This window comes from Cyprinodon variegatus, unplaced genomic scaffold (assembly GCF_000732505.1).
Source record: "Cyprinodon variegatus isolate N-32 unplaced genomic scaffold, C_variegatus-1.0 Scaffold45, whole genome shotgun sequence".
In the NCBI taxonomy this organism is placed as follows: Eukaryota; Metazoa; Chordata; class Actinopteri; order Cyprinodontiformes; family Cyprinodontidae; genus Cyprinodon; species Cyprinodon variegatus.
In genome coordinates, this window is record NW_015150498.1 from 359,398 (window position 1) to 375,286 (window position 15,889).

Below are 15,889 nucleotides of genomic sequence, written 5' to 3' on the forward strand. Positions count from 1 at the left end.
CGATCGTTTATGAAAAACAGATTAGTTTAGTTGTGATACCCAAACTAACAGGAACCATCCTAATCGCTCTTTTCTTGAGCATGGATAAAATTTTGAGTGAAGTCTTGTAGCTTTTATTCAAAACTGCTGTTAAGATCTAATCAAATTGACCTGTAAAAAACATTCTGTGCCTTATAATCTAGAGAATGATTTAATTTAATAAGATTTAAGATGCTTCTGGATATTTTAGTCTGAGTATATTGTGTTCTGAACATTATTCAAGTCAACCAAAAAATATAATTTAGTTTACTTGTTTCACAATTTTTTTACTTGCACATCACTATACCTTTACAATTTCCAAATCCAATAGGCTTAGTTTTTTTACCTATATGTGTGATTGGTAACAAAAATAAATGTAATGAAGTCAATAAATAGCACAAAAAGTCAGCTAAAATACTAAAGTAGTTATTCCAAAACATTAAAAATGTCTTTCTTTTATTTTAGAGGTTTCCTATCCTTTCTGGGAAAAAATGTATACCCACGACATGATGCCACCACCACCTTGTTTTACATTGGGGATGATAGAATACCTTGTGAGGGGTTCTACAGTACAAGGCACTTTAAATCAACACTACTTAGGTATTGCTAACTCAATCTTTTGTTTTTGCAGCTCTATTTAATATTTTATTGAAATCATTGCATTTTATGTGCATTTGAACATCTGGATTATACAGTCTTTAAAAAGAAATACAATTACCAAAAACTTGAGCAGTAACAATTAATGAGAAAAACAGCAATTTTACTGAAACCTGTAATTATTGTAAACATTTGGTGTTTTTATTGCTTCTCCCAAACAGTTACGGTAGTTTCCAGAATGATTTAGGGAGTGCAAATGTTTCTCATGAAAACTCGAGGGAACAGAAACTTTCCTTAGGACCAGTTCTCAGAGATCTACTTGGGAAAACCTTCACACATGTATTGTTTTTTCCCAAATACTCTTAGCAGGATCAAACTATTACAGGGCCTGTTGGAACAAAACAATAAATAAAACAGGAAAAACCCGTTCTGCTGATATTTGCGCTTAACTGGTTGCTGCTGTTGACCTTTTATATGATTCATAGCAGATTTATCTTGATACTATTTGAAAATGGAGTTTAAACGTCTTTGTGAGTTACTAGAGATGACTGTAGGTGAGGGTGTCAGGGTTCAAGCTAGATCTCTCTTATTTTCTTTTATGACTGCCTAGTGGTGCTGAGTGTCAGTCTGCCCCACGTCAGCTGTGGCTACAATGTAGCTCACCACTATCAATGTGTGAATGGATGACTAAAATCATGAAAAAAATCATACAATGGTCATGTTGTGTTTTTTTTTTTATTACACTGAAGAAACCGATAATAAGTACAAGCAGCAAAACAATCAGATTGAGACACCCCTGAAAAAGTACAATCAAAATGTCTTAAAAATCTACTTGGGGTATGTGGTGGATCCTTCTACCTCCACAACAAAGTGTTTGTATAGTTTTCATAGTTCGTATTTAGTTCCATATTAATTTTAAGTTATTCCATTTAGATGTATATTTTCTTATGGGTGCACACTTTAGTTCATATGTCTGAATGGTTTAACTCACTCTTGTTCTTGTCTTTGAGGTTCTGCAAATGCAGATCAGCTGCAGGTGAAAGCCAGGAACATACCACTTTCCTGAAGAACTGAGGGGGAAATGTTGTTTAAGTTGACCTCAGTTATTTTGTCACCTTAATATTTACGTATTACTTTTGCTAGGTTAAAGAGTTGTTTTATTTTTTTATTATGTTTTAGTTTTGTAAGGATTTTTTCTTTATTGGTTTTTCTCTGTTATATTGTGCCTCCCTTTAAGTTATTCCACCCCTATTTAAAGGCATTGACGATTTAGCGAGCGTATGCTAGACATATGAAAAATCTAGCAAAAATGGCATATGTTGGATAAGTTATGTGTACATTTTGTATAAGATATGAGCACGATGAAGTAAGCCGAAGCATGCTGAAACACGTCGACATATGACAAATACTTCGGGATTTCCCGACGTATACCAGCGTATGCCATAAGTGGGGCATAAGTTACATGTAAGTCATGTGATTGTTGAGATATGCAAAGTGTAATTTACTCATCAGTCGTAATGTCTAGTTTATCCAAAACCTAGGAGTAATGTGTGCGTAACTTATGTATAACTTATCAAGACCTTATTTCCAATGCATATCACGACCAACAAACTTCCTAGCAAACATGGCACTGAATCTACTGTGACTGCAAACCAACTTTATTTTTCTTTATTCTTTTTTTTTTTTTGGCAGGCAGTTAGGTTAATACAGCAATCAAATAAATGTATTTATGCAGATAAGGTGCCTCCAGGCGCATCGCTGCCCCCCTCAGGACACGGGCTTGTGCATCATTTAATGGGCATTACGCTCCAGTGCGTTATGCATAAGCTAGGCTGTCGTTTGACATACGCTCTGGACACATAAAGAATACTCGATATATACACACCCAAAATTGAAAAAAAAAAACAGAACGTTTAGTGTATCCCAGCGTTTTAGAAGATTCTGGGACGTCAGGCATATGCTGGATAAATCGGCAAGGTGTGACAGGGCCCTAAGCAGAGTTAGTTACTTTTCAGTTGACCTCAGTTCAGTTGGGCCCATTTTATTTTGTTTTGCCGTTGGATCCCTTGTCATTTTTGACATTATTAAAAACGTTTTTTTTTTGTTTGTTTTTTACACTTTTGGTCCTCATTAAAGTTTGGTTCCTCACAGGGGAATATTACACTGGTTAAGTTAGTATTTCTTTGATAGAATGCTGTGCATACATATATATGGTTAAATAATAGCAATGATTATACAATACGCTCTCCATTTAATTGGTTTTAATGAGAATACCAAACCTAATCCGTTGAGTAGTAAGGACAAACCACCACTTGATATGAGAACCCTGTTGATTGACATGGGTAAGTCTGTTCTGCAAGACTGGGAATAAATATAGGGTTCTCACTATCAACAGAATTGAATTCAGCAATGTAAAAAACATGCCTCCCTCTACATCTTAGAACAATCTTGTTTCTATAACCAATGCGGCTAAGCATTTCACTGGGTAAGTTATTCTGCTTTTCCTGAATCTTTAAACTAACTGCAGGTAGAGAGGGGCAGCTCACACTTTCTCTCACACAGTCTTTTTCCTGGACAAATACTTTCACTCTCCAGAGAACATTCTGAAATGCAAAGTAGGAACTGGTGTGAACAGGTGTTTGGAAGTCAGATGTTAGGCTACTCGTTCGCTGACCCTTAACGATGTAGAAGCCAGAATAGTTGAAAGCTCTGATCTCCTGAGTGCTGAATGTGAAGCTCCATGTGGCACCGGTATAAATCCTGGGAGTATAGATGTCCCGTTTCTCTGTCAGGTCACTGAGCAGAACACTGACAGGCAGAGAATTAAACTCGAAGCCCTCCAACTTTCCGATGCGATACTGGGAACCATCCATTCTGTGGAGGTCCTCAGCCGATATCATCGGGAAGCGGATAAGCTTCAAAAGGATGTCAGGAATAGTGGTGTTTTCCTGAGCCGCTGCCCACTTCTCCAGTCCATGCAAAATGACAGTTTCATTATGAACCAAAATGTCTGAACGTGAAAGAAGGGCTTTGACTAGAAAGAGAGGAAGTTTGGTCCAAGCAGGAGAATCGATCAGGGTCTCACAGTTCCACGCCAGGTAACGAAGACAGATGTCCTTCAGAGCCTCATCGCTGACTAGAGCTGCATACTGACAGAAAGAGATCTGGCTCTGGAAAGTGGAATCTTCTGTGAGAACCTTCCTGAAAACATGTGCTGCCTCGTCCTGGAGTTCTGTCAGGCCCCAGTCATAAGCCATCTTGATTATGCAGGTAGAGGTTATCGTGAATTTAACTTTTCTTGTGTAGAAGTATCTGAAATATGAAATATTCATTAGTTATCTTTAATAAATAACTTAATACAATAATCTCCAAAATATTTAGGGTTAAGTCAGGGTTTTAAGTAATAGAACAACACTTAATAGAAGATAAATGTGTCATGATTTTGCGCGCTGATGGCTGGCTTGATTGCTCATTTCCTTCACCTGTCTAGCTCTGCTCTGTTCCTCACCAGATCCGGCTGTTCCGGTTTCCTATTTAAGCTCCCTGTTTCCCAGCCAACAGAGCCAGATTATTCTTGAGCCTTTGGTGAAGCGAGTTTTCTAGCGAGTTTAGTGTTCTGATTGTCCGATCCTGATCTGTTTTTGCCTTTGGACCTTTGAGTCTGTCTGCCCCTCTGCAGTCTTCCACGTCTGGAACTCTTTTGCAGTGCCCGCTGCTTCTGTTCACCGGCTGGAACCATCCTCGTTTTTTGGATACAGGACTAAACTAGCAGAGTTTCAGTCATAGACACCCTAGCTGCTGATACATCAGATCCACAAACTGCTCTTGTGTTTAAAATAAAAGCCTTTAATTATTCCACTGTCCTGAATTCTGGGTCATCTGTTCTGAGTTATTACAAAATGGAAGGAAAATCCTGCATTGATTTCTAGTAACTTACCGGTACCAATAGAATTGGGTCATTTTCAAGAAGTCCAGAAAAAATATATATGTTATGGGCAAGCTCAGATGGCTGGAAATAAACTTACCTTAGAAATGTTCTGGCATATTGACTGCATTCAGAGGAGACGCTGATGCTCAGTCTGTGGAAATCTGGCTGTGATTCTTTGAGATTAGCGTTCAAGGAGAGTATAACCCTGTGAACACAGACTGTCTCTACAGTGCTGTTGTCCACCATCACTGGTATGTTCAGGTCACAGTCGTGCCCACTGTCAAACAGCTCCCCCAGTTCCGCAGTAAGGGTTGCATTATGGTCCACAGTGTATTCAGGGGTGGGGTCCCTCCTGTTGGGCTCAGATCCTGCCAGACACCAACACGCACACGGGAGTAGGGAGGTTATAGGGTGTTTCTGTCTGTTTCTCAGCAAAATATGGATACATGTCACTTGGAGTTGGAAGCCTTACCAGTTTCACACCTAACACCAGCATCCTCAGAATGGCCACAATTATGGACTCCCCATCCACCAAAGGTACACTGAAGGAGGCTTATCTCATTTCCTGTGCAGCCTAAGTCATCCATCAAGATGTTTCCGCTTCCTAAGAAAAGCAGTAAGGTTTTTTTTATTGTAAATAAAAAAAAAACTTCGAGTGTTATGTTTGCAATTCTCTTAATTTATTAGAGTTAATCTGTACTGCCTTGAAAAAGTTATTCAGAGTTAGAAGCATTACCCTGCCCAAAAGCAGCAGATCCTGGAGCTTCTTTTGCACCAGGATAAAGGAGCTGCTGACACACAACTCTGGCATCATTAATGTCCCAACCGTCATCACACACGGTCCCCCAGGCCCCATTATGGAAGATCTCCACACGGCCCTCAGAGTTATCTTGACCTCCCATCAGTCTGACAAAACCTTCTTCATAACCTTCAGAGAAAAAAATAACAGTAATTAAGACATTTAAACAACTAAACATTTCACTTCATGTCTATGCACACCAAAAACATCAGAGGGCGTAAAAAACAATGGACAATATAGTTTATAAACAGTTACAAACTACTGAAATGTAAAATATTCTTTCAAACACCTTTATTAAAGAGAGGTGACATAATAGAATGGCCTAAGTCCCTTGAAGCCTATTTCCACTTTGATCAAAGATAAACGAAATTATTAAAATTTAATGGTATAGCTTACAGAGAAACAAATACATTTTTTACTCACCATTAGCAAAGCAAATTCTCAGAAGAAAACTGTAGAAAAACAAGGTTTTCCCTTTCATTGTGCTGTTAAAATTCAGAGGACAAGCGGGAAAATGGTCAAATTTAAGTGCTGTATAAAATGTGTTTTATTCAGAGTTTATTTGCAGAGTAACAGCAAATTGTCCATTAGCTTACCTGAACTCAATATATCTGCAGTACTTTGGAGAAGTGAACTAACCAATCTCATGAGAAAAATGGAACTGAAGAAAATCAGGAAAGAGACTTTCCCAGCAATTACCACACCCAATAAAGGTGTGTTTAATCCCATGGGAAAGAAAGAACATGTGGGCAGATGCCTCAGTGTTAAATTAGTCGTAAGTTTAATTTTTGCTTAGTTACAGACAGAGAGACTCTTTCTGCGAAATGTTTAGCATATGTTAACATGTTAGCCTTATAAGTCTAAACTTATTTAAATTAGGATTTCTTGTGGTTCAGCATCATTAATTCCCAGAGAAAATATCTCAAAATGATGGCTTACCTTTGTATTGAGCTCCTTTTACTCTGATACTTTTTTTTAAACAACAACAACAAAAAAAAAAAACAATCCTGTGCAATCAATTGTTCACTGAAGTCACCTGCTTATTATTATTAGTAGAAGAAGTAGTAGTAGTAAAAAGATAAAATCTGTATTTAAATACAGTGCCACCTTAGTGGTTTGCTAGATAATATTGGAAAATGGACATCATCAAGAAGACAAAGAAACACGGCAGAATACTCAGAGGAAATGTTGCAAAAAAGTTTGTAAAATTGTCTTCAATCTCTCTAAGAGCTGTTCATCTGAAAATTTAAAGAATACGCGACAACAGCAAACTGCCTAGGAAACTGTAGAGATCCTCCTTTCCAGTGGGAGAATTCATTCGTTGCAGATTTCTTGTGGGATTTTTGGAATTAGACAACAAAATGTTATTGTTGTTTTTCACAAACCATGTTGGGGAAATTGCAAACATGTGGAAAACAGGGTTCTGTCCAGATGAGATGTAACTTTGGTGACAATGCATTCTTTAACTTCAGAACGGCTGTTCAAATACAAAATAATGAGTCAGGAGGTTAACATAAATGCATGGTACACCTTTCAGACCTATACCTGTTAGATGATGATGAAGATAATAATAATAATAATAGGCTGCACAGTGGAGCTGTGGGTAGCACTGCTGCCTTGCAGCAAGAAAGTTCGGGGTTTGATTCCTGGCCTGAGGTCTTTCTGCATGGAGTTTGCATGTTCTCCCTGTGTATGAGTGGGTTCTCTCCAGGTACTCAGGCTTCCTCCCATAGTCCATAAACATGACTGTTAGGTTAATTTACCAAAATTCTCCTTAGGTGTGAGTGTGTGCGTGAATGGTTGTTTGTCCTCCTTGTCTCTGTGTTGCCCTGCGATAAATTGGCGACCTGTCCAGGGTGTGCCCCACCTCTCATCCATTGACAGCTGGAGCACCAACACCCCTCGCAACCCCAGCAGGGATAAAGCGTGACGCAAAAACGGATGGATGAATAATAATAATAAATATAATGATAGTTTAAAAATCAAAAATTACTTTTGCAAGGATATGCACTTTAAAAAGACTACTACTATATTCCTCTATTTACCAGTCTCTTTTGATGTTAGCTCATTTATTAACCCCTTTATTCTATGGATTCTTAATAGATGTTGGCATTGCATATGTTTCTTCTTAAACACTGCCTACATTATTTGGAGAGTCCAACTTCTGCATGCAGTGGACAAAAGAGTGCACAATGATTCTCAAATAAAAGCAACCCTCGCATTGAGGTTAGATTTACTTTGCTTTGAAACACAACCCCATCTGGTTAATAATGGTTTCAACACTTCCTTTGCTTTGTCTGTTTAGCTGCACATCAGAAGCCCGTTTAAACAGAGGGTGTAACAGTGGTTAAAACAAATAATAAAATATATTGTGCATAGGACAGCTCAAACAATGGACTTGAACTGTAATTTCTCTCTTATGTAAAAACAAAAACAAAGATTAAAAACCACATGGTTGCCCATGAACACAAAGAGTCAGTTATTTATTTATTTTGTTCATATTTCTGATGTTTTGTATTACAAAAAGTAGATAAATATAGCTTTAAAGAAATACTTTTTACTGATAAGCACTTCCTCCATCCTGTTTGCAGCCCTGATTGGGAGCTTCTTACGGTATGAAAAACGTTTTAATTGTCTTTCACAAACTCATAGACAATAATTTCTTAAAATAACACGAGAATGAAAAAAGAGCAAAGATTTTGCACTTGAACAAAGCTAATGTGTCAACATAATAATCTTATTTAAAGGTTAGAAAATGTCTAGTCATTTATGTAAAATCCTGATTCATCCTGCTCATTGTCACGTTTGTTTTTTTTTTTTTTTATTGTAACAAAGCTGACTGCCAATTAGATGGAAAACTTAATTAACTGGCACAAATACACAAAGCAATCAAAATGAGCTGGTTAATAGTATCTAAACGTTTAACCATTGTTTTCTTCTTTTTTATATGTTTACAGAATTTAAACATGAGGATAAAATATTTTAATTATTTTATGAAAAAAATGAATAATACCACAGTTTTAGAGGCATACATTTTAAAAGCAACCAATGATTGATTACAAGTAACCATAAATCATGACAAACAATAAATTCATAATTTTAGGCACTAGCTATACTTATGAATTTTGGTCGTAATTTGTCTTTTTTTTTTTTTACTTTATGATTTTATTTGATGTTGAAGTGGAACTTAGTACTGTATTTTATGCGATAAATGTTTATAACTCATGTTTTTATTCTTCCCATTTGATTGGTTTAGTAGCAATGGGTAAAGTTTTATAGGTAAGTTTTACAACCTATGTAAAATATAACCCAGGAACATTTCAGGTATAAATCTACTTTAATATCTATATTATTGAATAAAACCCAGCAGGTTTAACTACACATAAATTCGCAGCTTTTCTCATCGTCTTATTACATGCTTTGTTTGTTTATTAATTTTTTTTTTGTTTTTTGTGGCGATTTTCTTTGTTGAGATTTTAGAATGAGCTGTAAAAGTGCTTCGTTTATTTAGTCCCGCCCCTCGGATGTGACGCCACTATTGCGCTGTATTTCCTTACCGCTGATTGGACGAGCATTAGCCGTTCTCTGTGAAGGTGGCGGGAGCTGCAATGCATTTCTGAGGGGAATCCATGGTTATTTTTTAGAACACAGTGTTTATCTCCTGTTTGCAGAGTTCAATAATGAGCAGGTTACGATTAGCAGCTGCCAAAGGTCAAAAAGCTCGCGTGGAGACGCTGGAAAAAAGTATTCAACCCCGGAAGAGATTAAAAACATTGAAACAAGGTACCACGCTGGTTTCATAATTATTATAAGAGAAAAAGTCTGGGTGGTGTTTGAACATGAACTTAGGAGCACTAACTGAGCCCTCAGTTCCAGGGGAAAGAGTTTGCTCTGATTGTGGATTCGTTTTTCTTAGCTCTCTAACCTACTGTAAACATCTTAAAAATATAGCAGACCCTCTGTTAAAGAAAAGCAACAACAAACAAATGAGCAAAAAATATTATGCACATGACAGCAAATACAATAGCTTTATTTTATTGGACTATAATTTTTCTGTTATGTAAAAACAAATACAACAAATAACAAACCACATGGACACAAAGAGTCATGTTTCTAAAGCTTAGTATCACAAAAAAATATTATAAATTTGGCTTTAAAGAAATACTATATATCTCTATATAACGGTACAAAAAAAACAAATAAAAAAAAACAAAGCAAACAAGCAAGAAAAAAAAAACACCGATATTTTTTTTTTTTAAGAATTTCAAATGTTATTGAAAATTAAAGGCTTCGCAGTATTGATTACTTTCAATGTGATGTTGATCATTGCTGCCTACATTAACAGGAGATCAGCAGATCATGATGGACTGCTGACTCTGAAATCACATGGCATAAGGGCTTCTAATGTCACAATTGGCCCCATATAAAGCCTAAAAGCCTGAAGACGTTTCCTATTTCAGCAGGGAATATTTAATTGTGTTTTGTTTGATTATTTATATTTGCTTTATGTTTTCCATCCCATCCAGAGCCAGACACTCTGTGTCCATCTTCTTCATATCACTCATTCTCTGATCCTGCTGAGGTTGTGCAGCTGCAATCTCAGCTCCTTCACTGGTATGACCGAGAGAAGAGAGAGCTGCCATGGAGGACTCTGGTAAATTATTATTATTGGCATGTTTAATCACTACTTTACACTGTCAACTTATTGCTAATGTATAAACACTGCAGTCTAATCGAACTGTTAGTTTGGTGATTTTATTGTCATCTAAAATAATTTATCTGCATAGATATATTTAATTTTGTGCTAATTTTGCAAAAAAAATACTCTTGTACTTTTGTTTTAATTGTCATGCTTGTTCACAATTATTTATTTTTCATTTAGTTTAGTCTTTTTTTTGTGCTAACTAGTGTTAATAAGTGCAGGTTTTATGTAAAAACAGACAAACAAACAAAAAAAAAACAATCAAGGACCATCCCAACTATTTTACCAGAATAGGATGGACGTTAATGACGCTTTAAATGTACAAATGTTTTCAAAGCTCTTTGACTTATAATGAATTACAGGGGTTTCCATTCTTACCATAACAATTGTAATCTTCTTGATTAAGCCTTTGTAATGTAAAAGTAGTCCTGCCTGACTCTGTGTGTTCTCTAGGCTATAACAGAATCAGACATTAACATCAGGACATATGCAGGTAATAAAAATGGATGGGTTCAAGAAAATAATTACAAATTTCTACTGCTATTTAATGCATGCGTTGATGTTGATCTGTAAATAGTTTATCCTTTGGGTCAGTGTGGGTTTCAGAAATAATGCTGCAGCAGACCCAAGTTGCAACAGTCAAAGACTACTATAACAGATGGATGAAGGTGAGTATGTGAAAGTCTGGTACCTTATCTAACATTTAAACAATCCTTTGTGAAGTCTAATAACAATGCTGCATATTTTACGCTGCAGAGGTGGCCCACAGTGCAGGATCTCGCTTCTGCTACAATAGAGGTACTTGTTTGGACCAATGCATGCAGAAAGGCCTTTCTTTTTAGATGTAATAAATAGATTTCTTTTTCTTTTTTTTTTTGTGCGTGTAGGAGGTAAACCAGATGTGGGCGGGGCTTGGCTACTATTCCAGAGGAAGAAGGCTGCATGAAGGAGCCCAGAAGGTGCATCCATAATAAAATGTTTGAGCGCTGCTTGTAATAAATATACTTTTCCAGTAGCTCTGTAGTACTTTGATGTGATCATTTGTTTTTACTGGATGTTTTCCTTCAGGTTGTCTCAGAGCTAGAGGGGCAAATGCCTCGGACTGTTGAGGACCTGCTGAAACAGTTGCCTGGCGTTGGACGCTACACGGCTTCAGCCATCGGGTCTATTGCTCTGGGGCAGGTTGGTCCAGTGACTGGAGCTGCTGTGGGTCAATGAAAAAAAATGCTGCTCTGACACACTGTCCTTTCTTAACGTCACTAAACATTTCGCAGTTAGACACTTAATGCATCGTAAAAGATTCTAATTAGCTTCAGTTCTTGACGTGCCTCACACAATACTACAGAGTCTAAAAAGCCTATTAAATGGTTTATCAAAATCAGTCGGGTCATTATTTATTCCCACTGAAATAATTTATTTTTTCTCTTTTTAGTTTAGTTTTAAAAGTAAAACATCTAAAAAATATATACTGATTTTAACCTCACCATTATAAAAGTTACAACTGTAATAAAATAAAAATAAAAAAAGTAGTTGAAACTTGGAAACTTTTCCAACCTTTTCCTTTAGAGTTCATCTGATAGGTCTTACAAGTCGATTTGTCAAATTAGAAATTAGACTTAATGAAAGTTTAACATTTTATGTGTTACATAGAAGTCTAATATCCCTACTCTGTACTGCAGTAAAAATAACAATCAGAAATATTATTATTAGTCCTGGTCAAATTTTAAAGGTATATTGGAGGTTTATACACATTTTTTTAAAAGACCTGCCCTCTGCACTTTAAAAGGAAATGCACATGCACAACCCTGTACCTGCTTCTGAGAGGGAAGCACTATTAAACGTGTGCGAGAGCATGCAAGAGCCCATTATTAGCAGTGATGTGAAATGGATTTCTTCAAATAGAATGCCAAACTTTACTATCGAGTAGAAATTTTTCAACCGAGGCATCAGTGGGAAGCCTGACGTGTGCTATCAATGTACGTCATCGTGTGAAAGAATCTCCCAGAAACACTCTGGTCTTGTTTCTCTATTCCGAGGACTTTCTTTTCTTCTCATACACTTAGTAGATACTTTTTCTCTTATGACCCTCTACCATTTTTCAAAGAAGCGAGGTGAGAAAGGTGAGCTTCAATGACTGGCTGAGACCATAGCTCATGCCTGAAAGTGCGCATGCGCAGAAAAAGATAGCTAACTGGGGACGGGCACATAGGACAGCCCTATGTAAACATATCACCAGAATAATTGGCAATTAGGAGGACCACTTATTTAGATGATCCACCCGGAAAAAGAACATCCTACAGTATACCTTTAAGTTTCTTCAGAAAGATTTCAGAGCTGTTCTCATATTTTAAGATAAAAACTCCAATGTGAAACCAAACAATTTATTTCTGTGAAATGGAAGGAAAAATGCAAGTTGTTTAGATTTAAAAAAAATAAAATAAAAGTCTGAAAACTGTATTTCTGCTCACCCCCTTTTATTCTGGTTCCCCAAGATGAATTCCACTGATTCCTTGATTTTCATATGAACAACTAGGAGTTCAATTAGATTTAAAATAGAAAAGATTTTCTAAATCTGTCATGTAAAATGGGTTATTTTATTGTATTATATTTTGTTATAAAAAAAATGAAAATGTTAGAACTATAAATATACAGTCAAATGTTTATATTACATATAAACATATGATTTTTTACTTTTTTTCAAGGCTGCATTTTAAAAGAATGAAATTGTCTACAGAGCTGTTCTTAACAAAATGTATTTTTGTTTACACTTGTGTGTACAAAATGACAAAATCAATCTGTCTAAGTCTTAAGTTGAAATGCTAGAGCTGTAATAAAAAATCCGGTCCATGAGGTATTGGATAGCTTTAGGAATGAACTGTGAAACCATAATAATTCCTTAACGTTTACCAGAATAGGTGTTATTTAAAAAGTATAGCTTCATTATTAACTTCCCTTCCCTGGTACCATCTCCTCTCAGGTCACTGGTGCCGTAGATGGGAATGTGATTCGGGTGCTGTGTCGACTGAGGGCCATTGGAGCTGACAGCACGAGTCCCCCAGTAACAGAGGCTCTTTGGTGCGCTTTAGATTGACATTGAATTAAGCAGTGATCCTAATATCCTCTGCTGAGTACTTACGGTATTTATTTTTCAGGAGTCTTGCTAATTTGCTGGTGGATCCAAAGAGGCCTGGAGACTTCAACCAGGCCATGATGGAGCTGGGAGCACGAGTCTGCACCCCCAAAGGACCCCTGTGCAGCCAGTGTCCTGTTCAGTCTCACTGTCACTCGTATCACAAGGTTGCCTCACTGTTGAAGCTCGGGGGGTGGAGGAAATTCTCTAATGTAGTAAAAGCTTTTCATTTGTGTTTTTGTGCAGGTTCATTTAAAACAGGAGCAAAATGCGAAGAAGCTTTTAGGAAAGATGGACATTCCAGATATCGAAGACTGCAGTAAGTCTCCTGCTTTCAGCTCAGGGGCAATTCTAGGGTCAGAGGTTTAGGGGTGCTGAGAATCCACAGAGTCATCTGGCCAGGCAAGATTAATATCACTGTTTTTTACATATTTTCTACATTTTTGGAACTTGCTCAGTTCCTTTTGCCAATAACTGCTCCATCATTAACTAATACATCATATCTGAACGCTTTGGCCAAATACCGACAAGCAAAGCAGAAGCAGCTATTTTCTTATTTCACTGGCAGCTTTTTTTTTTACACTATATAAGCACAACTGTACACAAAAACACAATATGAATGATATTAATACATGAAGTTGTCTTCCTGCTGCTAGAGGCACATAACCAAACTGTGTTTCAGATCTAATTAGAGATATAAACATTGACGCAGGCTACTCTTAGCTAAATCTGACTCTTTTTTTTGTTTTTGTTTTTTTTCAAGCTATCAGATGTACTTGATGAGGCTCTCTACACAAACGTGCTAATATCTTGTCAATATCAGCACCTTGGCATATGAAAGCAGCTAGCTTCTCTTATTCCAGTTTAAACAGGGCTGCGGTACTGAACAACTGTAATGTTAGCTAAATCCTGCCATTAAATAAAGAGTAACCTAAATTTAAGCGCAGCAAACAGGAGGACTAGTAATCTTTATAAAGAGTTTGTATTAAAGGTATAGTGGAGGATTTTTGCCAATTTTTTTTAAAATACCCGCCCTCTACTCTGTTTTAGATTAGATGTTTGATTTCCAATGTTTTGGACTTAAAAAATAAGAAAATCTAACAAAGACTAGAATAATAATAATAATAATAATAATAATAATCCTACTTAAAGGTATTGTGGAGGATTTTGATGATTTTTTTAAAAAGACCCGCCCTCTTCACTTTAAAAAAACCCTGTACCTTCTCCCAAGAGGGAACGCCTATTAAATGCGTGTGAGAGCATGCAATATCCCATTTCTCCTCGTGCACGCTCTGTTTAAAAGTTGCTCTGTGCTTCGCTCATAAATGCTTACTTTCCAAAAGAAGATTTGCAATTTTTCCATCATGTCAGACTCACTACTGATAAGTGAAAATGGGGACAAGCACGTAGAACAGCCTTACATAAAGATATCACAGGAATGACTGAAATTTAGGAGCACCACTTATTTTGATGATCCACCCAGAAAAAGAACATCCTGCACTATACATTTAAGTATAAGCTCTGTGCAACATATCCTGATTAAAGCCATTCACTTATTCAGCAGAGAGTGCTCAGGTAGGACGATGGATCAAACCATTTCAGAGACAAAGGGGTTAAATATTACTTTTAATCAAGTACTATACTGTTTTTACATTTTTTTTTATAGTTTTTGTTTTTCTAATTGTATTTTTAGAAGCGCTTACAGTGTTAAAAAAAGGGCTGTAAACACCTATGGTTCAGCTCAACTTTTGGACATGAGTTAAATCCTGTTAATGACCCACAGTTTCCTCAGAGCACAGTGGAGCTTGTTCCCTGTGTCCCTCGGAGCCGTGGGACGATCAGCTGGGCGTCCAGAACTTCCCCAGAAAGCCAGCCAAGAAAGCTCCCCGGGTAGAGCGAACGCTGACCTGCGTGGTCACCAGGCCCGTAGAAGATGGCGAGGAGTATCTACTGGTACAGAGACCAGACAAAGGTCAGCGCTGCATGATCTCATCTTTTCCATCCTGAAGCGAGACTTCAGGAAAAAAACAACAACCTAAAGATCTGAGGTTCATCTGTCCGCGCTTCCTCCCGCGCCTCCCTGCTTGATTTAATTTAATATCAAACAGTGATGTTTGTGTTTGCAGGTTTGCTGGCAGGTTTATGGGAGTTCCCCAGTCTGCTACAGCAGGAGTCCAATGCTGAGGTGAAACATAGGAAGGCGCTGTGTGAAGAAGTCAACAGAATACTGAGAAGCTGCTTGAATGAACATTTACTCCAGTATGTGGGAGAGGTAAGCTGGATCTTTATCACCAAACTTTCACACACTTTTCCGTTGCAAGAGAGCCTTTTTCTCTGCAGTCATCTCTTCACTGTCTGCCTCTAGGTGGTGCACATCTTCTCCCACATTCATCAGACCTACGTGGTTTACAGTCTGTGCCTAAAGGAGAAGGATGTTACACAACTACAGACTGAAAAGGAGAAATGGATGTCTGGATCTGGCCTACAGGAAGCTGCCGTGTCCACAGGGCTGAAGAAGGTTTGTGCTTGCATTGAATTCATTGCCTACCATTGATATGCTGCTAATTATTCCCTTCGCCAAGGAGAGTTTGTGTGCTTGTCTGTCTGTGTACAGCATAACTTAAAAAATAATGGATTGAATTTAATGAAATTTTTATCAGAGGTGTCCATCATGCCAAGAAAAAAATCTATTAAACCTCTGACATCATGAGGAGG

At 37.2% G+C, this 15,889-nt stretch overlaps 2 protein-coding genes across 3 annotated transcripts in view; one reads left to right on the forward strand and one right to left on the reverse strand.

Moving 5' to 3' along the window:
• Positions 1-2,894: 2,894 nt before the first annotated feature.
• Positions 2,895-5,823, reverse strand: LOC107081954 (galectin-3-binding protein A-like). Its single transcript, XM_015370341.1, has 5 exons — positions 5,766-5,823; positions 5,280-5,471; positions 5,016-5,147; positions 4,641-4,911; positions 2,895-3,927 (listed from the first exon to the last, which is right to left on the reverse strand). Exons 1-5 carry the CDS (start codon positions 5,821-5,823, stop codon positions 2,895-2,897), a joined length of 1,686 nt encoding a protein of 561 aa, XP_015225827.1.
• Positions 5,824-8,926: 3,103 nt separating this feature from the next.
• Positions 8,927-15,889, forward strand: part of mutyh (mutY DNA glycosylase) — an 8,601-nt gene continuing 1,638 nt past the window's right edge. Inside the window, exons 1-13 of one of the 2 annotated variants that reach the window (XM_015370334.1) lie at positions 8,927-9,125; positions 9,869-9,996; positions 10,498-10,537; positions 10,639-10,712; positions 10,801-10,842; positions 10,932-11,003; positions 11,113-11,226; positions 13,022-13,119; positions 13,197-13,341; positions 13,421-13,493; positions 14,967-15,146; positions 15,301-15,446; positions 15,540-15,692. In XM_015370334.1, the coding sequence (XP_015225820.1) occupies positions 9,023-9,125; positions 9,869-9,996; positions 10,498-10,537; positions 10,639-10,712; positions 10,801-10,842; positions 10,932-11,003; positions 11,113-11,226; positions 13,022-13,119; positions 13,197-13,341; positions 13,421-13,493; positions 14,967-15,146; positions 15,301-15,446; positions 15,540-15,692 (1,368 nt within the window). In that variant the 5' untranslated portion in view covers positions 8,927-9,022. Of the gene's footprint in view, positions 9,126-9,868; positions 9,997-10,497; positions 10,538-10,638; positions 10,713-10,800; positions 10,843-10,931; positions 11,004-11,112; positions 11,227-13,021; positions 13,120-13,196; positions 13,342-13,420; positions 13,494-14,957; positions 15,147-15,300; positions 15,447-15,539; positions 15,693-15,889 lie in introns of both variants that reach the window. The other variant, XM_015370333.1, reaches the window with a different exon arrangement.